At 45.2% G+C, this 26,280-nt stretch overlaps 1 protein-coding gene across 2 annotated transcripts in view; it reads right to left on the reverse strand.

Moving 5' to 3' along the window:
- Positions 1-26,280, reverse strand: part of RAB28 (RAB28, member RAS oncogene family) — a 224,011-nt gene that overhangs the window by 150,386 nt on the left and 47,345 nt on the right. For both annotated transcript variants that reach the window (XM_020810571.3, XM_073001048.2), the window contains exon 2: positions 11,055-11,151. In XM_020810571.3, coding sequence (XP_020666230.3) covers positions 11,055-11,151 — 97 coding nt within the window. The remainder of the gene's footprint in view (positions 1-11,054; positions 11,152-26,280) is intronic.

The following is a 26,280-nucleotide window of genomic DNA, read 5'->3' on the forward strand; positions in this document are numbered from 1 at the left end:
AGGAACAGGATGGTGTTCCATGTGAGCCAGAAATTGAGGCTGCCGAACAGCATGAGCAGAGGCAGGAATGGCAGAGACTGCACATGGTGCTTGAGAAGTGCCTGCAGGATAAGATTGAAACTGTTGCAAATGCTGGCAAAACGTTTGCCACTGCTGAAAAGCCTGGAAAGTGGCCATGTCAAAAGGAGGCAGGGAAGGCGTGCCCAGCCCGACCGGGATCGAGCTCGAAGGTGGTTGAGCTGGAGCTGGTGGTGGTGCAGGTGCCACGGGCTCAAGATGCTTCATTTTCTTCCTCCTCTTTCGAGCTGGTTCAGTCAGCTCAGGCACGGGAGGGGCTGGATGAGCTGGAGGAGAAATCCCCGAGGGTTGAGCTGGAAGACTACCAGCTGGAAAGGCTGGAGTAGATAGGCTTGGAGGCAGTATAAGCTCAGCTGGTAACTCCATGAGCTGGACCGCTGGAACAACAAGTGGAGAACCAGCTGGGCGCTTTTTTGTGGTTCTCATTGGGCTCGAGGTAGGTCTCGACGCAGCGGCGGAGACAGTCGACCTCAACCCGGTGGAGGCCTTTTTGTGCCTCAGGGGCGAGCACGGTAAAGATGCCTCAGACGGCGGCGCGCTTGGGGGGTCCATGGCAGGCGGGTTCAGCGATATTGACCAGAGAAATGCAGTAAGCCTGTCCTGCCTGCGTTTTAGTGCAGGCTTTGTAAAAGCCTTGCAATGGGCACGCAAGCTTGGATTATGGCCATCCCCCAAACAGAAGAGGCAGCTGGAGTGGCCGTTTTTTGTTGAAAACTTTGCATTGCAGTCCATGCAACACTTGAAAGGAGGTTCCTTTTCCATGCACAGTACCTTAAACGTCGTCAGTTCAGTCCAGAATCAAAAACCGGGAGGTCAGTCCAAGAAATAAGTTTGTTTGTTTTGATTAACATGAAGAAGCTCCAACCGTGCTGCACACAGCAGCGGTAGGAAACGGAACTGGCTTGCTCTGTGCCAGGGTGGTGATGTAATCTCCAGGGGAGGTCCCCCGGCACAGAGCTCTTAAAGCTATAGAAGCCTCCGACTTTGCCTGCTCAGCGCAGAATAACCCATCAGTGTGTATTCACAGAGGATGTGAAGGAGAAACAGCTCCCACAAAATTAGTTAACCCAGGAGAGGCGTTTGTGTCTGCAAAGCAGCTTCAACTGCCTGAGAAATCTGAAGCAGCACCGACAACATTTGTTAGCCCAGAAGAGGAGTTGGTGTCTGAAATGAGTTCAGATGAGTTCAAAAAGCATCTGGAAAATGACCTTTCTTTAGCAGGCCTGTGGGCGCAAGCTGATCAGCCTCAGGCACTCAGACCAAGCCAGTAAATTTTTTCTGAGACCAGAACAGTCTACTGTATCTCCAGTTTGCCCAAGGTTTTAGAGTTGATTTAGAGCAGTTTAGTCAACCCGTGCTGCCTCAGCAATACAGGAAAAAGGTGCTGGAACTGGTACATAATTGTCCATCACTAAATATTTTTACTGGCCAAAAATGAAGAGATCTCTGAGAGACTTTGTTTTTTCTTGTGAGATATGTCAGAGGAGAGGGCACAGAGAGTTTGAGTTGGGAGACTCTGTTCTTGCCTTGAACCTCCTCAGACCTAACAAGCTAGAGATTTCCTGGGAAGTCCCAGGCAAAATTTTACAGAGACTTGGAACTATGAAGTATCTTGTTCAAATGCCTGGTTTGGGGGGGGGAAACTACCATTTAACATGTCAACAGCCTGAAACAATATCAGGACAAAGCAGCTGTCGTTTTGAAGTGTAAAGCTGCTTATGTTAGACCAGAGGAGAAACCTATGGGCATTTTGTCTGATTTGGAAATGCTACAAATGGACTAGACAACTTTGTTAATTCAAGTAATCCTGATGAGCAGGAGTGGCTTTCTCAAATTCTGCATTACCAAAGTGTTTTTTTACAAGCCTGGTTCTACTGATTTAGTCACCTATGCTATAGAGACAGGGGACAGCATCCCTGTGAAGTCCAGTACCTATAGAACTATAGGGGCTCATGCTGTGTAAATTTAGGAGGAGATTCAAAGAATGCTGGAGTTAGGCAAATGGTTTAGGACCTCGATATTTGGCGGAATGCCTCCTCCCACCAAGGTCTACCCGGATCACCCGCGCGAGTCAGGAGGTGAGGCTAAGGAGCCTGACGCCGAGAGAGGCCCGGAAGGAGAAGACACGAAACCGGGCCTTCTCGGCGGTGGCTCCTCGCCTCTGGAACAATCTCCCTCCGGCGATTCGTGCGGCCCCCACGCTGGGCACCTTTAAAACCCAATTAAAAACATGGCTGTTTATTCACGCCTTCCCTCCAGCCAACTCTTGATTTTTTTTCTTACTTTTCCTTTTTATCTTTACTGCTGTTCTTGTTTGATTATTACGTATTTGTCTATGTTTTATTATTTGATTTTATATTTGGAAGCCGCCTAGAGTGGTCCAGTGGGCCAGATAGGCGGGGTATAAATTAAATTAAATTAAATTAAATTAAATTAAATTAAATTAAATTAAATTAAATTAAATTAAATAAATAAATAAATAAATAAATAGATAGATAGATAGATAGATAGATAGATAAATAAATAAATAAATAAATAAATAAATAAATAAATAAATAAATAAATAAATAAATAAATAAATAAATAAATAAATTATAGAACCCAGCAGCTCCGCATGGGGCAGTCCTGTCATTGTAGTGCCAAAGAAAAATGATGCTGGAGAAATTTTGGATGAGGCCATGTTTTGTGTGGACTACAAAATGTTGAATGACATAACTGTTCCTCATTTTTACCCTTTACCTCATATAGACTCTCTGATTCAAAAAATATCCACTGCTCAGTATGTTTCAATCATAAATCTTTCTGCTGAACTGTATCAAGTAAAACTAGAAGGAGATGCGATAGACAAATCCGGTTTTGTAAGCCACGTAGGGACTTTCCATTTCAGAAGACTCCAATATGAACTGAAAAATTCAACCCTGACTTTCCAGAGAATGATGGACAAACTGTTGGGAGACCTTCAAGAGTCCTGCCTAACTGACCTATTGTGTCTGTACTTGCAAATTACTGGTTAAAACTAAACTGTTCTTTTAAGGTCAGACTTGTTCAAGGGGCTTACGCTACACACTGCTGTGGTCTTGGGACTTGCCCCAGCGCAAAGGTGGTAGGTAAGTGACCTGACGAACTCTCTGAGAGCTACGCACTCCTTAGGGAGACCTGTGCACCACACCTTGGAAGTCGGTGAGTGCACCAATACTGGAGGCATTCAAGAAAAATGTAGATAATCACCTGGCAGATATGCTTTGATTCTATTCCTGCAGTGAGCAGGGGGTTGAACTTGATGGCCCCTTCCAACTTCATTTTTCTGATTCTAGGATTCTACTATTAATTGAAGTATTTAATGTAGAGATAAAACTTTCTAACTCACACAAAGTTTATTAAGACATTATTTTCATGAGAATACTTCTCTTCACATTGCTTGTTTAAATTTAAAGGGAAAAGGTTCTGAAAATGTGTTGTTGTTTAGTCGTTAAGTCGCGTCCGACTCTTCGTGACCCCATGGACAAGAGCACGCCGGGCTCTCCTGTTTTCCACTGCCTCCCGGAGTTGGGTCAAATTCATATTGGTTGCTTCAGTGACACTGTCCAACCATCTTCTCCTCTGTCGTCCCCTTCTCTTGCCTTCACACTTTCCAAACAGCAGCATCTTTTCCAGGGAGTCTTCTCTTCTCATGAGATGACCAAAGTACTGGAGCCTCAGCTTCAGGATCTGTCCTTCCAGTGAGCACTCAGAGTTGATTTCCTTCAAAACGGATAGGTTTCTTCTCTTTGCAGTCCAGAGGACTCTCAACAGTCTCTTCCAGCACCACAATTCAAAAGCATCCATTCTTTGGCGGTCAGCCTTCTTTATAGTCCAGCTCTCACTTCCATACATCACGACAGGAAAAACCATAGCTTTGACTATCCGGACCTTTGTCAGCAAGGTGATGGTTCTGCTTTTTAAGATGCTGTCGAGGTTTGTCATCGCTTTCCTCCCAAGAAGCAGGCGTCTTAATTTCGTGGCTGCTGTCTCCATCTGCAGTGATCATGGGGCCCAAGAAAGTAAAGTCTGTCACTGCCTCCATATCTTCCCCTTCAACTTCCCAGGAGGTGATGGGACCAGTGGCCATGATCTTAGTTTTTTTTTTGTGCTGTTGAGCTTCAGACCATTTTTTGCACTTTCCTCTTTCACCCTCATTAAGAGGTTATTTAATTCCTTCTCACTTTCTGCCATCTGAGTGGTATCACCTGCATATCGGAGGTTGTTGATATGTCTTCCGGCAATCTTAATCCCAGTTTGGGATTCCTCCAGTCCAGCCTTTTGCATGATGTATTCTGCATATAAGTTAAATAACCAGGGAGACAATATACAGCCTTGTTGTACTCCTTTCCCAATTTTGAACCAATCAGTTGTTCCATATCCAGTTCTAACTGCTGCTTCCGATCCCACATATAGATTACTCAAGAGATAGGGAAAGCGGTCAGGCACTCCCATTTCTTTAATAACTTGCCATAGTTTGCTTTTGCATAGTCAATGAAGCAGAAGTAGATGCTTTTCTGGAACTCTCTGGCTTTCTCCATAATCCAGCACATGTTAGCAATTTGGTCTCAAGTTCCTCTGCCCTTTCGAAATCCAGGTTGTACTTCTGGGAGTTCTCGGTCCACATACTGCTGAAGCCTACCTTGGAGGATTTTGAGCATAATCTTGCTAGCGTGTGAAATGAGTGCAATTGTGCGGTAGTTGGAGCATTCTTTGGCACTGCCTTTCTTTGGGATTGGGATATAGACTGATCTTTTCCAGTCCTCTGGCCACTGTTGAGTTTTCCAAACTTGGTGGCATATTGAATGCAGCACTTTAACAGCATCATCTTTTAATATTTTTAATAGCTCCACTGGAATGCCATCACCTCCACTGGCATTGTTGTTAGCCATGCTTTCTAAGGCCCACTTCACTTCACTTCACTCTCCAGGATGTCTGTCTCAAGGTCAGCAAGCACACTATCTGGGTTGTCCATGACATCCAGATCTTTCTGGTATAATTCCTCTGTGTATTCTTGCCACCTCGTCTTGATGTCTTCTGCTTCTATGAGGTCCCTACCATTTTGTCCTTTGTCATGTCCATCTTTGTACAAAATGTTCCTTTAATAGCTCCAATTTTCTTGAACAAATACAGTATCTGGTTTTTCCCTTTCTATTATTTTCCTCTATTTCTTTGCACTGTTATTGCTTCTCATTTATTGACTAGTTCACTTAATAACCTAATAATAAGAACAGAACTTGTTCATTAAATGAGGAGTCCCTGTATGCAAGTATGGAAATATTTTTCTGAGCTATACAGCAAGATGGACAGTGTGTCTGGCAATTCTTCCTCTGTATAAACATGTGAGATTGGACATTTCACCTGCATAAGTCACAAATTACTCCACTTCAACCAGCCTTGTGCAAAATAGCCTCTTCCTCATGGATCACATCTGACAACACCAAGAGACATAGTGCAGAATCTTCCTCCTCGCTTTCATTTGCACTGCCCATTGCACAAGCAGCAGGACAGTTTCACTGATTTGTACAAGGAAGTATCCAGTAACACTTTATGGAAGCACAAGACCCTCCCACTCCGGGAGGCAATGGAAGACAGGAGGGCCTGGCGTGCTCTGGTTCATGAGGTCATGAAGAGTCAGACATGACTTAACAACTAAACAACAACAATAGCAGTTTAACCACTGTGCCAGGACACTAGTCAATGCTGATGAGTAGAAATGGGGTATTCGTATACGAATGCAAATATCCATGTGCAGGTGGCGATAACAACGGTCCAGGCCCACGGGGCCAGACAGTCCACTTACCGATCTGCTGCTGCCACAGGCATGACTCCAGAGGTCACGATCGGCTTGCCACTCCTTGGAGGAGGGAGGATGACAAGCCTCCCTGCCAGGTCAAAGAGTGGCTCGCCGATCATGACCTCTGGAGTCACTGAAAGGATCACAGTGCCCACGGTAACAGCGGATCAGTGAGTGAACCCTCGTTATCGCCACCTGTGTGGGGATATTCATATACAAATACGAATACCTTCATGTCTACTGTTGAGTCTGAAGACTAACCAACGTCCACGCTACAATTAACAAGTACAGTGGTGCCCCACATAGCGACGTTAATCCGTTCCGGATTAATCGTCGCTATGCGGAAACATCGCTAAACGGAAGGGAAAAACCCATAGGAATACATTAAAGTTCATTTAATGTGTTCCTATGGGGCCCAAACTCACTGTTCAGTGAAGATCCTCCATAGCGCCACCATTTTTGTGCCCTCAGTAAGCGAGGAAACCGCGCAAAAATGGTTGTGGTGACCATTTTGGGCACCCGCGGCCATTTTGGAACCGCCAATCAGCTGTTAGAAAAACATTGCAATGCAAAGATCGGTAAGCGTAATGCTTACCAATCATCGCAATACGATGTTTTGACCATTAAAACATCGCAATGTGATCGCATTAGCAATCTAAAAAAATAGATCGCTATGCAGATTCGTCGTTAAATGGTGCACTCGTTGTGCGAGGCACCACTGTATATAAAATATTTTATTAAGATTATCATTTTCAAAAAGAGGGGTTTCTAAGAATGTGTGCTCCCTGGAGGGGCAGAGCAATGGGCAGTGAGAATAGGGGAATTCCCAGGGCTCTGGAACCCCTGGGTTTACTCTGAGTCAGTGGACTCCCCAGGGAAAGGGGGGGCAAGTTTCCACAGGAGAGTGGTCTTGCAGCAAGTAGAGCTTGGAAACACTGAGATTCAGACCGCAATCTGTTTTTGGAAGTTTCCCTTCCTACACGCAACTGACTTGTGAAGGTCACCATGATGATGGTGAGTAGTTGCCCAGAGAAAGGGGAGGTATGAAGATTTACGATCTGATTGCATGAACAGAGATTAAATGAACTGCTATATTCACGGCAAGTAATAGATCAGACTTTTAGGGGGGAGGCTGATCAAGGAGAAAGATCTCAAAGTGGCATAGAACTGTGGTAATCCCTGCAATGCTGGTGTTTTCTTTACTGCATCACACCTGAGAGAATTAGGACAATGAAACTAACTTTGCCTTTTCTCCCTCAAGCCCTTCTCCCCAAGAACTGGGCTTTCATAAACTAGAGGCTTGAGAACTTTAAATAACAGATCAATTTAACCTATGTGACTGGATCAAGCTGCAAAGGTGGATTATAAATAAAATAACATCTTTACTACAGCTGGATTTACGATTAGAGTGCTCTTCGCAGGACTCTGAGTTCCGGCTGGCTAATAAATCTTGAGGGAAATCTGAGCAATTAGCCTGTTTGACTTTTATGGCTATGGACTAGAGATAGAGTGTGAGATTCATTATTGAAACCCACAATGGAGGATTATTTCAAGAGTTGTCTTCAGGAATTCCAACTGAACATTATTAATCAAATCAAGGCCCAGATCTCAGAAGCCAAGGCAGAAATTAAAGCAACACTTCTTGGATCGTATATTAAGGAGGAGATGGAAGACAAACCGATTGAAACCACTGAAATCACTGAAGAACTGCTATAGTCAGAGAGCGAGAGACTGTTCTCCTTAGAAAGCAGGATGAAATGCTCAAAAAGGAGGAAAGGGAGGGTTGGGGGATGAGGGGGAAAAACATATTGAGAATGCCTTGATGGGAAAGAATGTAAAGGGGGAGAAATGGGCAAACATGGGGGCAGAAATTTATGATCAGAGGTCGGATAGATATGCTTTGCTCCAAACAGGACATTGATTATATTGGGATGAAATTAGTAAACCGGAGAGAAAATGCCTTAAAGAGATTTTATAGATGGCATTTTAAAATTGGCAGAAAGGAGGCAAGAGGCTAATTTTGGACTTACGACACTTGGAGATGATAAGTACAAATGAAACGGGAGAAGGTTACTTGCTGAACAAAACAATAGAAATCATTGGTTTGAGAGATACATATTTATATATAAATTAATATGGGTAATATACTCATAAGCAATTCTTGCCAGGTTTGAATGTTAATGGTAGACAAACACATGTAATTATGAACTTTAGAAATGTTTATGATGAATATAATATTGTTTTCATTTCTAAGGCACATATATAGAGATATTAAATATGTCTGAACTACAATAGTGACTATGTAGATAAGATTAGATATATAATATCTTTTTGTCTTTAGAAATGGAGTTCTTTGATGATTGCACTGGCCTTGTTTGGACTTTATTGGTGGATAAGTAAAGATGAAATCAGGAATGTTTATGATGAGAATTGAATAGATGGAAATGCAAGTGAAAGAATTTATAAAAATTATTATAAATTTAGGGTGTTAGATACTGAATTAGATATTTGAAAAAGGGATATGAAATATAACATGCAGTGGTGCCTCGCTAGACAATGATAATCCATTCCACTGAAATCGCTGTTTAGCGAAATCATTGTCTAGTGAAAAGCATTTCCCCATTGGAATGCATTGGAACCTGTTTAATGCATTCCAATGGGGAAGAATCAGCGTTGTCTAGAGAAGATCGGCCATAGGAAAGCTGCTTTGTGAACTGCCGATCAGCTGTTTAAATCACTGTCTTGCGAAGCTTAGGTCCCGAAAACACCTGTTTTGGGAGCGTGGAGGGAGCTGTCAAAATCGTCGTCTAAGAAAATTGGTTTGCGAAGCAGGAACCAAACACTGTCCAGCGAAATTCCCCCATTAGAATCACTGTTTTGCCAATCACTATAGCAATCGCAAAAAGTCAATGTCTAGCGAAAAAACTGTCATGCGGGATAACTGTCTAGCGAGGCACCACTGTATACGGATGTACAGTGGTGTCTTGCAAGACAAATGCCTCACAGGACAAAAAACTCACAAGATAAATGGTTTTGGCAAGGGGGTTGATGACTCACAAGACAAATGTTCCTATGGGCTTGCTTCTCAAGACGAATGTTTTTCATTTTTTGTTCCTGCTTCATGTGTAATATGATGTAGTATGGGAATAGGGCATAAGATCTGTTTGTAGTCAGAATTATATCATGGATAAGTTTGAATGGGAAATACCTCCCCGCCTATATGTTTTGTCTGTCTTACATGTTTTTGATTGTCTTATAGGTTTTTTATTGTTTTTGTATGTACGTATGTGTCAAAAAAATTAAATGTAATTAAAAAAAGAATGTGTGCTCCCTCTGCACACACACAAAAACCATTATGTTTGTATTCAAATCATCTCCAACTATGTTTAAAATTATGATCCTAAACTTTTTAATCTAGATATTACTCTGAGTAAACATGTGAGTTTGACCATGTTCCGAGTATGTTTAGTTAAAATATTTAACAGAAATTATACCACAAGTAAATATTTTTTTCAAACAAAGCCTAAATGCTTAATTTAAATTCAAATTAAAATATAATGAAAATGAGAGATTACATACTACACATGTAGAAATTTCACAATACTAAATATATTTTAATAGCAAAACACTAAGAAGTTTTACAAAACTAAGTGCTGTATTTTGTAACCCTTGAAAGCAAAAATTCCATATTAAAACGTTTATACAGAAACTTAGTATTAAAAAATTCTACAGATATTATGTTGAAAGTATGATTATTTTCTTCCTGCTCTCCAGAAATATGTTTCATTGTAAGTGAAACTTAAGATATTAAGAAGTCAGGGCATATATCCAAACTCTTTTGGTTTGAATTAATGCCACTAGCAGGATTCAACAACAACCATCTAAAAGTATATTTGAGGTTTACCTTACTTAAAGTTTTATACTGTCAAGATGGAACTAAAAACATGTCTGTCCACCTCTTTTACTAAGGCTTTTTAAAGGTGTTTTTCACAGTGAAACCCTGTTTACTGGGTTATTACCCACAACTTTCCTGAAAGTATTTTGACTATGAGTTTTAAAGAGCTCAATCCGCAAAACCTCTAACAGATAGACTATTTTAAGCATTGAAATCTGCACAGTGGTTGCATGCAGGCTATACAACACACTGGATCATGAAACAGGATGAAATGGGCCACTATGTACAACATAATTGTCTTAGACAATGATAATCAGAATATTTTAATATGTAAAAGTTAAATTTTCACAATTTAGCTATTCAGTAGCATTTGATAACACATACTGTACTGGCAGATGAATGCTTCTGTTCTAAATATGCTGGGATACACACACACAACAATAACTGGAATATGAGAAAAATTCTCCCTGCAAAACTCTATCAAAATTTGACAGAATTGACCCCCTTACTGAAGAGAGAAGCATAAAAGACAGAAATAATTTTAATTACATCTCTTCTATGATGACAAACTCATGTTAAAATGAAAAACTAATTTTAAGCCCTCAATTGTTTAGAAACAAAATTTAAATTTCTGCCGTTCTTTTTTAATTGCTTATTTATGTTTTCCATGCAGTGTGCTACAAGTGGCATCTAAATAGTTTCTCTGCATCATGAAGTGAAACATCTTGAATGCTGAAACTGTATTTTTACGATTGCCTAGGGACTCTGAATTTTAGTGGTCTATTAAATGCCAGCAATTTCATGCTGCCTTGCATAAGACAGCATTCACATATTACAGCCTTGCTATTCCATAGCTGCATTAAATATGTACCCCCCTCAACTTGACTAGAAGTGTGAATATCTTATTTAAAAATATATATTCTTTTTTAAAAGCAAACCTTTTGCCTTCACATTTTAAATTCTTCTTCCTCCTCCTCTTTTATCATATTGTTCGCCTTAAATCCTTAACAGTATTTTATCAATCCTCTATTTCAATCCTAGCTAGGAACCTAGGAAAAAAATATCTCTTAAGAATTTAGTATACCACACAAAACAATTCAACTCCAAACACAAGGTGTTCTAAAAGGATTAACTCTTAACGCCTTTATTTCTGAATGTGTGACATTAAATCTTTCTATGTGCAAAGTAAATCCCTTTTCACAACTTTACTGTTCCTCCAAATTCCCTCTAACATGCATAATATACTTTACAAAAATCTTCTTTTACCTGGGAGAGTTATTCTTTTCAAGAAGAAGTCAAGTCCTATGGTTTGTTTGTACTGCTTCCCAAAAGCTTCTTGAGCAAAACGTGTGGCTAAGGAGGTCTAGAAACAGAATCATATCAAATTTACTTAATATTTTAAGAGACAATGTAATATAATACAAGAAAATATAAACTAATTTTTAAACTTATTCTAATGTTCTGGTTAGTTGTCCTCCTTAAAAGCTAGAAAAGCAACCTTAAGGGCCAAACTAATTCATAAAGTAAAATATAACTTCCTAAAAGATACCTTAAAATCAATAATTGTATGACAAAGATAAGGTTATCTCACATATTCAAACAAAAAGCCCAATTGCCCAGACTTTATCTCTACATTATAGGTCCACAGAAGACTGCTTCATACTAAGTAAGAAAGATGGTTTATACAGCTCACTACCAATTAAACTAACTGCTAACTACTCATTAGGGCTTCAGACAGATCTACCTGGTGTTGCTGCAAATTGAAACTGGAACCTTTTGCACACAGACCATCTGTTCTACCACTGTCCTTTGGCCCATTCTAGTTCTTGTCTTTATTACTCAGCACTTTAACAAGTAAAGGACCTGAGAATATGACGTCCTCATCATTAACAATACCCAGGATCCAGTGGACTATATACTGAATTTGTGAGCCCATCTGGGCTTTGGATTGCTGTGCACCCAGTGAGTTTCAGAAATGAACTTATATTAGAAAAGCAATTTATTACAAAGCCAGAAACTGAAAGAAAAAAACCCAAATATATTCAAATGGACTGGAACTGAGGCAGAGAGATAACAGCTTGACCATGGCCACATATAGAGATTGGCAGTTCAATCCATTTCTAGCCCTTAACATTGCTACATATGTTGAACTAGTTCAGTTTTTGCTATTTAAAAAAGCAGATACGTGGAAAATGTGCATTTAAATTATAAACATTTCCTGTACTTTTTCTGAGTCAAAAACCACTGAAAACATATCTGATATATCTTCTGATGCAAAAGTTAACTACAGACCAAAAGCAACCTGGAAAGTGCACGTTGTTAGCATCTTACACAGATTTTACTTGTCCCAAGTGGAACAGTTTTTGACAAATGAAGCTGTCAAAAGGTTCGAAAGAAGTTTTTGGCGGTTCACTGATACAAGTAGGAATACAAGGAGTCTGAGTTTCCAAAACAGAATAATTTTTATTGCAACAAAGGAGTATCAATCACAACTTCTATGGGTTCTAACATGTCCCAGTCATATAACTTTCTCTCCACCTGCCTGTATGGGTTGACTACGTAGTCTTGCTTCAAAACCAGGGAGCCGGACCAAAACGCTCCTTGTTGGTGGGCTTCCAAAGGGGGGTACTTCTCACCACGCATAGAGTCCCACAACAAGGGTGGCGTGCCCAATCCATCTCGGCTGGAGGCTTGTTGATGGCTGCATTGGGGCTTACCACCTTCCTCCAAGGACCTTGCCCTCACAGGTACACCATCACTGTCCATTCTGTGGTCTCTTGTATGACAACGTCTTCTGGTTTTGGTGTAGGGTCCGGTAAAAGCCCGCCAACCTTTAGATTCGGGAAATCTTCTAATAAACTCTTTACTTCTCTCGCTTTGGTCCTTTTCCTCTCATCTTGTCTTACGCCCATTATTACTTGAAACTCCCGTGCGCTCAAACCTCCCTTTATAGTCTCCTCCCACACATCGATCCATTGCTCCTCCCCCTCACTTTTCCCTCCTCCGACAGGCAAACCTCTGTTTTAACCCTCTCCTGTTTGGCATCTTTCTCCAATGTGTCCCCCTTTTCTCCCTCCCCTTTGATGTTCTTTTCAACCGGAGGAGACGGCGCATTAGCTGCCTCTTGTCCCTCACAGAAGCCAATTTGCTTTAAAATGCACACCCAACAGAATTCTCCAAGCTCTAGAAGAGCATACAGTGGTGCCCCGCATAGCGACGATAATCCATTCCGGAAAAATCGTCACTATGTGGAATCATCGCTATACAAAACATTTTTGTTCCATTTTGGTTTTTTTCTGGTCTGTAGGTCGATTCTCAGGCTGCAAGTCAAACCTAAATTTTGCACCCAGAGAAGTGTGTAACTTGAAAAGTCTGTAAGTAGAGCCGTCTGTAAGTCGAGGGGCCACTGTAGCTCATTGTCTGTTTAATTGTTTGTTGCTATATTGCCAAATTGGAGCCTTTTTAAAATCTAAAGTGGAGGCCATCTGCTGGGAGCTCTCTCCTTTTTTGAATACAGTGAGTCGAGCTGAGATGTCCAGTGCTCCGTCTTGCCCGGGAATTTTTGATTCCTTTCAGCCGGTGATGCCTGACGCTATGGACAAGGTGCATGACCGCTGTCAAGCTACCACCTCCTCCCTTGACCTTGCCCGGCCTGGCTAATCAAACCAGCCAGGCCAATAACAACAGAATGGGCCACTGCAATAATAAATGGGTCTTTCCTTGAGGGCAGGTTTCCATCTGCCCTCAAGGAGATACTCATTAGGCCAGGGTCTCAAACATGCAGCCCGGGGGCCATTTGCAGCCTGCCAGACTATAGTTTGTGGCCCCCGCCTTGCCTGCCCCCCCTGAAGCGCCCATGCATCCTCTGCTGTCAAGAGTAAAAAAAAAAGCCTCACCGTGCTCACCGGCTCTCTTGCAAGACAGTGCCTCTTGCACCCTCTATCCGGAACTGCAGCCTGACAGCCAGCCAGCCCACCTGACTGCCAGCTGGCAGGCTGCAGTTCCAGATGGAGCGTGCAAAAGGCACTGTCTTGCTGGCAGCCCTTTTCCCGAGCATCTGAGCCGCCGCCGAGCAATGCCTGAGAGTGGAGTTCACTCCCAGCCTGTCCTCAAAGAGCACCTCCAACGGTGCCGCCAACAGCAGCTGCCGCCACCACCACTTCCAGGGAAGTGGCTCTCTGGCTCTCTTTCTCTCTCGGCACCCCCAGCACCAGCCCAGTCAGCGGCCGCCTCAGCACCCAGCGGTGCTTCCTCCTCCTCCTCCTCCTCCTCCTCTTCATCCTGCTTCAGCTGCCTCAGCTCTGGAGGCTGCCTGGGCTCGCCTCACAAAGTTTGCTCCTCTGTCGTGGTGGGGGTAGCAGGGGCCCTCAGAGGAAGGTTGCCGGACCTCCGTGTGTATTTTTTTTCTGTGCATGCGCGCCCGCAAGCACCTGTGGGGGCGCGCCCCATTCTATTTAATTTTGCGGGTACCGATGGGGGCTTTTCTCCTTTGGCAAGGCAATTCTGTGAGGGTTTTTAAAAAAAATTATGTTGTGGCCTCCTCCCCCCCATCTAGGCGGTCGCTGGTGCTCCCTCCCTTCTCCACTTCTTTGTCCTGCTGCTGCTGCTAGTGGTGGTAGTGAAGAAGGAGCCAGAGGGTGTCATGGCCGGCGACGAGGGCTCGCACGCCCCTCCTCCTCCCCGGAGCCCTAGCCGGGCAAAGGAAACTCCTAGGTGGCTTCCTTAGGCTCTTGCTCCGCTTGGCGGAAAATCTTATGTGGCCCAGCCTCACCCAGACTCTGCCTCCAGCGGCCCCCAGGTAAATTGAGTTTGAGACCCTCCATTAGGCCCATAAGAAACCTAATTTGGCGGCGGACAAAATTGGCAATTATAGGCCCGTCGCCGATGTTTCTTTCATGAGCAAAGTGGTCGAGATAGTGGTGGCCGACCAGCTTCAGGCCTACTTGGATGAAAGAGATGCCCTGGATCCGTTTCAGTCGGGCTTCAGGCCGCACCATGGTACAGAGACGGCATTGGTTGCCCTATACAATGACCTGTTGAGGGAGGCTGACAGGGGCAAAATGTCTCTGTTGGTCCTCCTCGACATCTCGGCAGCCTTCGATACCGTTGACCACGGTATCCTGCTGGAGAGGCTCTCTGAGTTGGGAATTGGTGGCTTGGCGCTTGCCTGGCTCCACTCCGTTCCTTCTTGGAGGACCGCCCCCAGAGAGTGAAGCTTGGGGAGAATGTCTCAGGCCCGTGGACTCTCAATTGTGGGGTCCCACAGGGGTCGATTATCTCCCCAATGCTGTTTAACATCTATATGAGGCCGCTGGGTGTGGAGGGGGTGTGTAGTATCGTGCCATCAATATGCTGATGACACCTGTGACAGACAGGTCAGGAACCGCTCCTGTCCATCACAATGGAACCCTGACTCATGAGCCAATGGCTATACAGAAGAGGCAGAACTAAGGATATTTAAGAGAATGGATGACAGTTAGGTAGCAGGTGGCAGTTAGAGAAAGGATTTTAAGAGTTAGAGCAGGGGTCAGGGAACTTTCTCACCTTTTACCCCCCCAAAAAAATTATATACGCCGACATTACCCCCTTGACAGGACACTGATGTAGCATTTGAAGGCAGATATCTATATCAGTCCCCCTGTATATTTTAAGGATGCCAGAGCTGTCCCAAGCTCTACTTTAACAGCATCCACACGAGGCAAAAAGAACCACAGCCAACTTTCAGCCACTAAGCGATCACAATTATTTCAAACTGACTGCACAGGACGAAACACCTGCTCTGTCCGCCACCGTTTAGCTTGGCCATATTACAGGTTTGAAACTGCTTCTTTTCCTATTTTGCATGAACAACACTGACACAAAGAAGCACTTTTAGCATCATGTGTGAACTGTCACTTCTGAAATCAAGCAGAGGATCTTAACTGCCAGGTCGAAGGGAAGGGAAGCCGGGACTACCCGACACAGGAGGTACCCCGATTCCCCACACACCCCATGGTTTTTACGTGGAGTGGTGTGATGGGCAGAAAAGGGAGACAGGAGGCATACGGGATGCAGGGAGATGAGGGACGAAAGGATTGGGGAGGGGGGCAAACGTTACTTCTCAGCCTACCACAATCACCATTCCCACTGCATTTTGCGCTCTTCCGTGCAAGCTCAATGAGGGCAGCAGGATGAGCCGTCCCTCTTCGCCTGACCGGGATGGGAGCAGATAAGGGGCAAGGGAAGGCAGCAGTGCCACAAAAATCTTTGGAACGCGAAGGAAGGAGCAAAAGTGCAGGCAGCCACCCAGACCAATTACAAAGCCACTCCTGACCACACAGCCCCATCCCTCTCCTCCTTTTATTAGGAAATGGCCGAGAACGGAGGAGAAATGACAAGGGATCAGAAGTGAAGGCTTCCTCTATCCCCTTAGGGCTCTTAGACTCTATGGTAGTTGTTACTCTTTCCCCTCCCTTCCCAGGAAGTGGGTAAATTCTTTGAGACGCTTACTAGCAATTCCACCCACAACACCTGGGAGTAATGAGGACAGTCGTGCTGTCGCAACCATCCCCATTCCCCCAGGATTTTCATTTTTACCCCAAATGGGGTAATTTACCCCTGTTCCCCGACCACTGAGTTAGAGAAATGAGTTAGAGTCTGAGTCTGAAGTTAGTGAGAGTCTGTGTTAGAGATGTCAGTTAGAGAGAAGCAGTTTAAGCAGTTAGGACCAGCCTGGTATTAGAGAATAGAGAAAGAGAGAACAGGATAAGAAATGAATAAATATATTGATTGAAATGATTATAACTAAACAAAATTAAATGTTATCAAAGCACAATTTATTGAATGAATAAAATGAGAACATCCATGATTTACTTTACATGATTACTTATGAACACTCTAATAAACATTGTTTAATGAAATAACACTGATTTAAAAGTCATATTTGATATAGTAAGGAATATCGCCTCTGGTGAGAGCGGAAAAGGTTGAAAAATAAATGTCACACCCGAAAGTGAACCTGGGTTGTGGGGAGAAACAAACAGGGGAACTGGGTTCGTCACACCACCCAGCTCTACATTTCCTTTTCACCAACTGCAGGTGATGCCATCCTGTCCCTTCAGTGCTGCCTGGAGGCCGTACTGCAATGGATGCAAGAAATTGGGCTGAGACTGAATCCGGACAAGATGGATGTTCTGAGGGTGGGTGGCCCTGTGGCTGGCGACTTGGGTGACTCTCTCACATTTGGGTGGGGGGGTGACCCTGGCCGCGAAGAGTGGGGTCCGCAGCCTGGGGGTACATCTGGACCTGACGCTCACCATGGAAACACAGGTGGCGTTGGTAGTGCGCACCACCTTTTTCCACCTTTGGCGGATTGCCTGGCTGCGACCCTACCTCGACACGGGGGCACTCACTACCTTGGTGCATGTGCTCATAATCTCAAGATTAGACCACTGTAACGCGCTCTACGTGGGGCTGCCTTTGAGGATGATGCGGAAACTTCAAGTGGTGCAGAATGCGCCGGCCAGACTCCTCAGTGAAGTGAGAAAATACCAGCATATTTCTCCCACACTGGCCATACTGCACCAGCTGCCCATTCGTTTCCGCATCAACTTTAAAGTTTTAATGTTCACTTATAAGGCCCTAAATGGTTTAGGACCTCGATATTTAGGCAGAATGCCTACTCCCACCAAGATCTACCCGGATCACCCGTGCAGGTCAGGAGGTGAGGCTGAGGAGCCTGACGCCGAGAGAGGCCCGGAAGGAAAAGACACGAAGCCGGGCCTTCTCGGCGGTGGCTCCTCGCCTCTGGAATAATCTCCCTCCTGAGATTCATGCGCCCCCCACTCTGGGCACTTTTAAAAGTCAACTAAAAACACGGCTATACATTCAGGCCTTCCCTCCAGCTAACACTTTATTTTTCTCTTAGCGCAAAAGCTAAGGGTCAACGCCACGAGGTGGATACAACCAAAGGGGAAGACAGAGGAACAAGTCTTAGAAATTGTGATTATGGAACAGTTAATATCGACGCTAAACAGCGGAGCCCGGAACTGGGTCATCAAGAACAAACCTTCCAGCCTAGAGGACGCTGTGACGCTGCTGGAAGACTACCTAGAAGCTGAGGACACATGGCAAATTAGAAGTGCACCACAAGGAGAAGGAGCTAAGCAGAGGGAGAAAATGGCGGAGGCGAGCAAGCAAGCGGACTTTCGCGGAACAACGCAGGCGGGGACCAAAAAGAACAGACCCGACCGAATTGAGTATGCGAACCCGGTAGGAACGCGGGTACCTAGGCCTACAGTGACGAACGACCCTGCGGCCTCCAAACAAGCAGCGACCTGGAACCTGGGGAAGGAGAAGATGACCGCTTGCTTTGGCTGCGGCCAGTTCGGCCACATCCGGAAGTATTGCCCCGTGACTGAGTGTGCGTGGGCGGAGGCTTGCACTGGGATGACCAAGGTGGTTGAGGAGAATCACCCGGGTTGGGTAGTAGAAGCGAGAGTTAATGGACAACCTAAGAAGGCTTTAGTGGACACCGGACGCAGCAAAACGCTGGTAAAAGAGCTAGAGGGAGAACGTTTACCTGAGATTACTGTAATCCGGTGCATTCATGGGGATGTGAAAGAATATGCGATTACCATGGCTGAGGTCGAGGTAGACGGCCTTAAAAGAGACATGGAAGTGGGGATAGTTCCCGGTATGACCCGTGAAATGCTACTAGGGAGAGACTGGCCTGGACTGAGCAATTTAGCTAAGGAGCCCGGGGAAATAGGCTGGGCACAGGAAGAAACGGAGGCCAGGGAGTTAGAAGTTATGAATTTGTCTAGAGGTCAGATACGATGCCTCCAACAAGATGATGCAGAACTTAACAGCTGTTTACAGCAAGCGATGGCTGAAGGGACTACCCCAGAAGGGGAGCAAGGCTTTGAATTGAGGGGAGGCTTGCTGTATCACGTAAACAAGGCGTGCAACGAAGAAGAATCCCAGCTGGTAATCCCAGAGGGTCTGCAGTTCTGGGTAATGCATTGGGCTCATGACTTACCGGTGGCAGGACACTTAGCCACTCAAAAGACTTTGGATAGAGTAAAACAGCGGTTCTGGTGGCCCAGGATGGCCCACGACGTGGAAGAGTTCTGTCGGTCCTGTGCTAAGTGCCAGATAACTCAACCTAAGTCAGGACCAGGGACAGAGCTCATACCTATGCCTCTGGTAGATAGGCCATTTGACAGAATCGCTTTGGACATTGTAGGACCACTGACCAAATCAGCGGGGGGACATCAGTATATACTGGTGATCACTGATTATGCCACTCGGTACCCTGAGGCAGTGGCCCTGAGATCCACCACGGCTAAAGTATTGGCCAAAGAATTATTAGAGATGTTCTCCCAGGTGGGTTTTCCAAAAGAGGTTTTAACAGATCAGGGCTCTAATTTTATGAGCCTGACCTTCAAGCAGATGTGGGACCAGTTAGGGGTTAAACCTTTGAGAACCTCTGTTTATCATCCTCAAGCCAATGGGCTAGTCGAGAGGTTTAACAGGACTTTGAAGGGTATGCTCAGGAAACTGTCAATGGAAAAACCCAAGTGTGGCAACCCCAGATCTACTGGAGTATCCCACCCTATAGTTATGCTGCCACCAACCATTCCCTATAAGGAGTCACACAGACCAGGAATGGATTTTAATAAACAAAAGAACAAGGTTTATTGAAACAACAAACAGGGTAAACAAAAGGATCAGGTAAATAGGATACTGTAACGTGGCATAGTCCCAATCACACCCATACAACAGCTTGGTTCCCACAGAACACTTTAAGGTAACGCACAGACCCTGAACCTATCAGTTCTGGCTACCTAGATAGAAACCTGAACCTATCAGGTATGTACTAACTGACAAACAGTTGTACCCAGTCTGACACACAGACTCCAACTCCAACTTCTCCACACCAGCTCCAAATATATATACAGTACAGCTCCTCCCCCTGATGTCCCACCTTCCACTCCCCATAGGATGGAACTTTCCCTCCAAACCCATGACAGACAGGTACCATCAGTGCTGTATGTGACACCTCCCCTCTTTATAAGTTGTTTTGCAGGGGAAAAGCTAAAGTGCTTTTCTCCAAAAAAACAACCAGGATCAAAACACAAAAACAGTTATACATTATAACACAATCCCATAACCCATACTTACTCACTCTAGGTCAAACATATCATTTATGCATTTAAACATTAATATTTGCAATACATAAAGTTACCTTTATTAATACAAACCAAGCCTGTTCAATAAACAGGTACATTTAACTTTTGGTCACCAAAATATACATAGTCCATGGTTTCCTCGCCGTCTTCACTCGTCGGGTCTTCGTGACAAGGCGTCAGCAACACAGTTCATTGACCCTCTGACCACCTTCACTTCAAAGTCAAAATCTTGCAGGTTTAAAGCCCACCTCATAAGTTTACTATTATGGGTTTTCATTGTCTTTAACCACTGCAGTGGTGAGTGGTCAGTGCACAGAACAAAATGTCTTCCCCAGATGTAAGGTTTGGCCTTCTGAATCGCGTATACTATGGCCAGGCACTCCTTTTCCACGGTTGCCAAATGTCTCTCACCTTTCTGGAGTTTCCTACTCAGGTAGGACACTGGATGCTGGTCACCATTTTCATCCTCCTGGCAAAGAACTGCTCCTACCCCGCTGTTAGACGCATCGGTGTAGATGATGAACTCCCGGTCGAAGTCGGGAGCACGCAGCACTGGATAATGGATGAGCGCCTCCTTCAACCTCCGGAACGCCTCCTCACAGTCGCTGGTCCACGGGATGCGGTCATCAGTCTTCTTCCGCGTCAGATCGGTCAGCGGAGTCGCCATCTCGCTAAACCTCGGGATGAACTTTCTGTAGTAGCCCACCAACCCAAGAAATGATTTGACTTTTTTCTTGGTGTTGGGTCTGGGCCAATCACGAACGGCTTCTATCTTGGCCTCTAGGGGTTTGATCACTCCTCCCCCTACTATGTGACCCAAGTATTTTATTTCTGGGCTACCCAGCTGACACTTGCTTGCCTTTACTGTTAGCCCTGCTGCACTTAACCTCTGCAGCACTATCTCCAGGTGTTTCAGGTGATCTTCCCAGGTATTGCTGAAGATCCCTATATCGTCAATGTAGGCCACAGTAAAGTCACTGAGCCCTGCTAAGGTCTGGTCCATCAGCCTTTGAAATGTGGCTGGTGCATTTCTGAGACCAAAACTAAGGACTCTAAACTCATATAGACCGAAAGGGCTGCAAAATGCGGTCTTCTCCTGATCCCTGGGATCAATCCTTAATTGCCAGTAACCCTTTACTAGGTCCAACGATGAAATGAACCGACAACCCCCTATGGTTTCAATCAGGTTGTCTAGCCTGGGCATTGGGTAGGCATCAGGAGTGGTTACGCGGTTTAATTTCCGGTAATCTACACAAAACCTAATGCTCCCATCAGGCTTGTCCACCAGGACTATCGGAGAGGACCAAGGACTAGAAGAGGGGACGATTATGTTCTCCCTAAGCATCTCGTCCAGCTCCTTCCGCACCTTGTCCCTATAGGGTCCCGTCACTCGGTATGGGGATACTGCTTGCGGGGGTGCATCCCCTGTGTGGATCCGATGCATCACTCCCTTCACTATCCCCGGCTTATTTGAAAAAACCTTATGATATTTAGTGAGCAGCACTTTTAGTTCTTGCTGCTGGTCTTGGGTGAGTGCAGGACTGATCTTCACCTCATCTGGGTTGTATTTCACTTCCCCTCTACCCTCCCAGAAGGGTAATTCAGCTTCCTCACTCTCAGCTGCTTTTATGGCAAATAGAACCCTCTGTTCCCCTCTGTAGTAGGGTTTCAGGGCATTCACATATACCACCCTCCGTGCTTGGTGTTTCTCCTGTTCTATAAGGTAGTTCAGGTCCGACATCTTGGAAATGACCCTGTATGGTCCTGCCCATTTGAGCTGCAGTTTGTTCTCTTTGCAGGGCCTAAGCCAAAGCACTTCCTCCCCTGGGTTAAAGTGCCTCTCCCTGGCTTTCTGGTCATACAAGGTTTTCTGTCTGACCTTCTGAGTTTGCAGGTTTTCTGCTGCTAGCTCTAGGTTTCTCTTCAGGTCATTCATTAAAGTGTCTATATACGTCACTACATCTTGTGGGTCATCCTGGGTGATCTGCTCCCAATTCTGTTTGATTAAATCAAGTGGACCTTTAACTTTCCTCCCAAACAAAAGTTCAAACGGACTGAACCCGGTACTGGCTTGGGACACTGATCGATAAGCAAACAAAAGGGATTGCAGCTTCTGGTCCCAATTGTTTGGATTCTCTGCCAAGTAAGCCCTAATCATGCGCATCAGAGTCCCATTGAACTTCTCCATTAACCCATTACTTTCGGGGTGATAGGCAGTGGTTTCCTTGTGTTTAATTCCACAGATGTGCCATAACCGTTTCATGAGCTTCGATGTAAACGAGGTGCCCAAATCTGTGATTATTTCTGAGGCAAATCCCATCCTGGACATATACCCCACCAAGGCATCTGCCACTGTGTTAGTTTCGATATTGGTCAAGGGTATGGCTTCGGGGTACCTCGTGGCATGGTCCACAATGGTGAGAATGAACCGGTTCCCCCTCTTTGTGGCCTTGGGCAAAGGTCCCACAATATCCACTCCTATACATTTGAACGGGGTGTCAATCACAGGCAAAGGGCACAACTTCGCTTTGGTCCTGTCACGGTTATTCCCCTGCCTCTGACACACATCACATTGTTTGCAGAACTCCTTGATCTGCTTCCCTATTTCAGGCCAGTAAAAATTTTGTGTGATTCTCTGCTGTGTTTTGTTCACCCCCAAGTGCGCAGCAAACATGTCAGAGTGCCCCCTTTGTAAGATCATGGGGCGATACTTTTCAGGTACCACTAGTTGACTTCTGATCCCATCTCCCCCTTTTGAGATATTCATCAGGGTCTCTCTATATAAAATTCCCTTTTTCTCGCGAAATCTCGCTGGGGTTTCAGGTGTTAGCTGGGTGTCTGTCACCTTTTCAAAACACTTTAGGAGAGTGGCGTCTGCCTTTTGCTCTTGGCCAAATTTGCTGTCCGTGGTTAAGGTTTTGGCCACAGCTTCGGGACTACCCTCATCTGCTTCAACCTCGGGCTCTTCAGTACCCCCTGGAACTGTCCCCGTGGTAGCTTGTGAGCGTGTAATCACTAGCACCCGTTTCACATGTTCAGCCAGGTCATTTCCCACGAGCACGGCTGCTGGCAGAGTCGATGAAATCGCTAGCCGCCAAACTCCCCTCCAGCCTTGAAAGCTCACAGGTACCTCAGCTACTGGCAGTGAGATCACCTGCCCCTCAATCCCTGCCACCTTCAGGCTCTCATTTGGGATTATATACTTCCTAGGAATAATGTCTGGATGGCACAGGGTCACCTGGGAACAAGTATCCCTTAGCCCCCTATACTGATGGTCAAGTATTCCTACGTCCACCCCTGCGGTCTCAAACAATTGCGAATCTGTCCTCACTAGTAAGCAGCGCTTGACCTCCACAAGAGGACCACTTTCCCCAGCCTGATCAGCAGATGTAACTGGTTCAGAGTGAGTAGCCATGGTAACAGGCTCCCTCAATGGCAAGGAGCTTTGCTCTGTCTGGACACAGAACACAGCTTTTGGCTTGGTTCCACTCAAATCATGAGGCAAATTTCCCTTTAGCTGCTTTAATTTCTCACACTCTGAGATTAGATGGCCCTTTCCTTGACAGAAATAACATTTTCTGCTGTATTTGGAGTCTTTCTCATCTGGTTTTGGTTTTCCCTCCAAAATCTGAGGTCTTGGTGGTTTCATGTCTGAGGGCTTCCCTTCAACATGGGCCCCTCCCCCTTGCTGGTTTTTCCCTGGTCCCTGAGAGTACCTGCTGTAGGTTTCTTTGGGCTTACCCACAGATTTCCCCTCAGCACCTAAGGGCTTCCTTATTTGGGAAATAAAATCTGCGATCTCTGCCGCTTCTGTCACCGATTTAGGTTTCCTCTCCCTCACATGGAACTTTAGTTCTCCATGCAGGACTGAATAAAATTGTTCCAGCGCTATCAGGTCTTTGAGCTGCTGGAAGGTCTCTGTCCCCTCCTGAGACAGCCATTTCTCTAGCAACCTCACCAGTTGGGCCCCCACTTGGGTAAAAGTCTGCTCTGGTTTTTTTGTGAGTGACCTGAATCTTTGCCTCAGCTGTTCAGCATTGATCCCATGCCGGGCAAACACCAGTTTTTTAAACTCAGCGAAGTCCTTCAGCAGTTCCACTGGCATCTCTGCATAGACTTCTGCCAGGCTGCCACTGATCAAAGATCGCATAATAGTCATCTTCTCAGTTTCCCTTACTGAGAAGTCCACAAACGCTCTTTCCACGAGGGAAAAGAACACCTCAGGGCAATCTCCCTTGTGGTACACTGGGAATTTCTTCAGGTCAGTTTTAGACAGGCTGCCTTCCCCATTCCCTGGGTTCCCCTCATTATTATTGTTATTCCTATTTCCACTCATCATCTCCAGCTTCTTCAGCTCAAACGCCATTTTTTCTAACTCCAACTGTCTCTGTTTCTCTTCCTTTTCAAACGCCATTCTTTCTAACTCCAACTGTCTCTGTTTCTCTTCCCTTTCAAACGCCATTCTTTCTCTCTCTAATCTTTCTTCTCTTTCCATTCTCTCTCTCTCTCTTTCCATTTCAAATTGTCTTTGCTTCTCCCTTTCCTTTTCCTCCATTTCCCTCACCCTCAGTTCATGCTGTTGGGCTAGGAGCATTTTTCTGAGTTCTGAGGTCAGTTCTCCTGTGCTCTCATCCTGCACTGAGCCAAATTCCTCCTCAGAACCTTGGTCTCCCTGTGGTTCTCTCACTTCCCCCATTTCTGCCATTTGGCTTCGAGTCAAGGGCATAATCCCCCCAGAACAGGCTGCCTTCAAAAGTCACGCCTCAAAATAAAATGACGACTTTTTTCCTTTTGCCTCAGAAACAGCCTTCTATAGACTGCTGCTGTCCCTCCAGCACCAACTTGCAACTGTTGCCAGGTAGAATCCACCCCCTCTGCTAGGCCTCTCAGCAGACAGGCTAGATCACTGTTACTTCACACAGCTTTGCCTCAGCCCTTTCCCGCCAAAACGGGTTGCCTCAGAGCTCCCTAATCTAGTCCCCCCCAATCTGAGTTTGCACGTTCTTCCACTAGCCTACCTCCCTGTGAGGTAAGCCTAGAAGATTACCTACGCGCCCTCAGATTTTCCCTGACTAGACCCCCCTTGCTCTGGGCACACTTGCCAAGGCTTTGCTGGACCACTGGACAACTGGACTAGTCGTATCCCACACGCTGGACACCAATCTATGTGGCAACCCCAGACCTACTGGAGTATCCCACCCTATAGTTATGCTGCCACCAACCATTCCCTATAAGGAGTCACACAGACCAGGAATGGATTTTAATAAACAAAAGAACAAGGTTTATTGAAACAACAAACAGGGTAAACAAAAGGATCAGGTAAATAGGATACTGTAACGTGGCATAGTCCCAATCACACCCATACAACAGCTTGGTTCCCACAGAACACTTTAAGGTAACGCACAGACCCTGAACCTATCAGTTCTGGCTACCTAAATAGAAACCTGAACCTATCAGGTATGTACTAACTGACAAACAGTTGTACCCAGTCTGACACACAGACTCCAACTCCAACTTCTCCACACCAGCTCCAAATATATATACAGTACAGCTCCTCCCCCCTGATGTCCCGCCTTCCACTCCCCATAGGATGGAACTTTCCCTCCAAACCCATGACAGACAGGTACCATCAGTGCTGTATGTGACACCAAGATGTGGCATACCTTCCTCGCCCCGTTGATGTTTGCGGTTAGGGAGGCCCCTCAAGCATCCACGGGTTTCTCCCCCTTTGAATTGTTGTACGGCCGAAGACCCAGGGGGATACTAGATTTAATAAGAGAAAAATGGGAAGAAGGGGAAGATCATTCCAAGGGTGCGCTCCAACAGATAGTTGAGATGAGGAATAGTTTACAAATGGCATGGGAGATGGCTAAAGAGAATCTGGGGCAAACGCAGACTAAACAAAGGGGCTACTATAATAAAAGGGTTCACCCAAGGAGTTTTGAACCTCAACAAAAGGTATTAGTGCTATTACCCAGAGAGGCTTCCAAGTTCTTGGCTAAGTGGCATGGGCCTTACAAAGTACTGAGGAAAATAAATGAGGTAGATTATGAAATAAAGACCCCTGATAGGAAAAAGAAGACCCAAGTGTTTCACGTAAATTTGTTAAAAGAGTGGATAGATAGAGAAGTGTTGTTCGGGACGGAGGTCGATGACGAGTTGGGTCCTGAAAGGGAAGACTTGACCTCGGGAGGAGACATAGTTGTAGGAGACCTCTTGTCAGAGGAACAAAAACAACAAGCAGGGCAATTGAAGGAAGACTTTCCCCGAGTATTCTCTCCAATACCCGGGTGTACCCAGTTGGTAGAACACAATATAGA

Source organism: Pogona vitticeps, chromosome 5 (assembly GCF_051106095.1).
Source record: "Pogona vitticeps strain Pit_001003342236 chromosome 5, PviZW2.1, whole genome shotgun sequence".
NCBI classification, from domain to species: domain Eukaryota; kingdom Metazoa; phylum Chordata; class Lepidosauria; order Squamata; family Agamidae; genus Pogona; species Pogona vitticeps.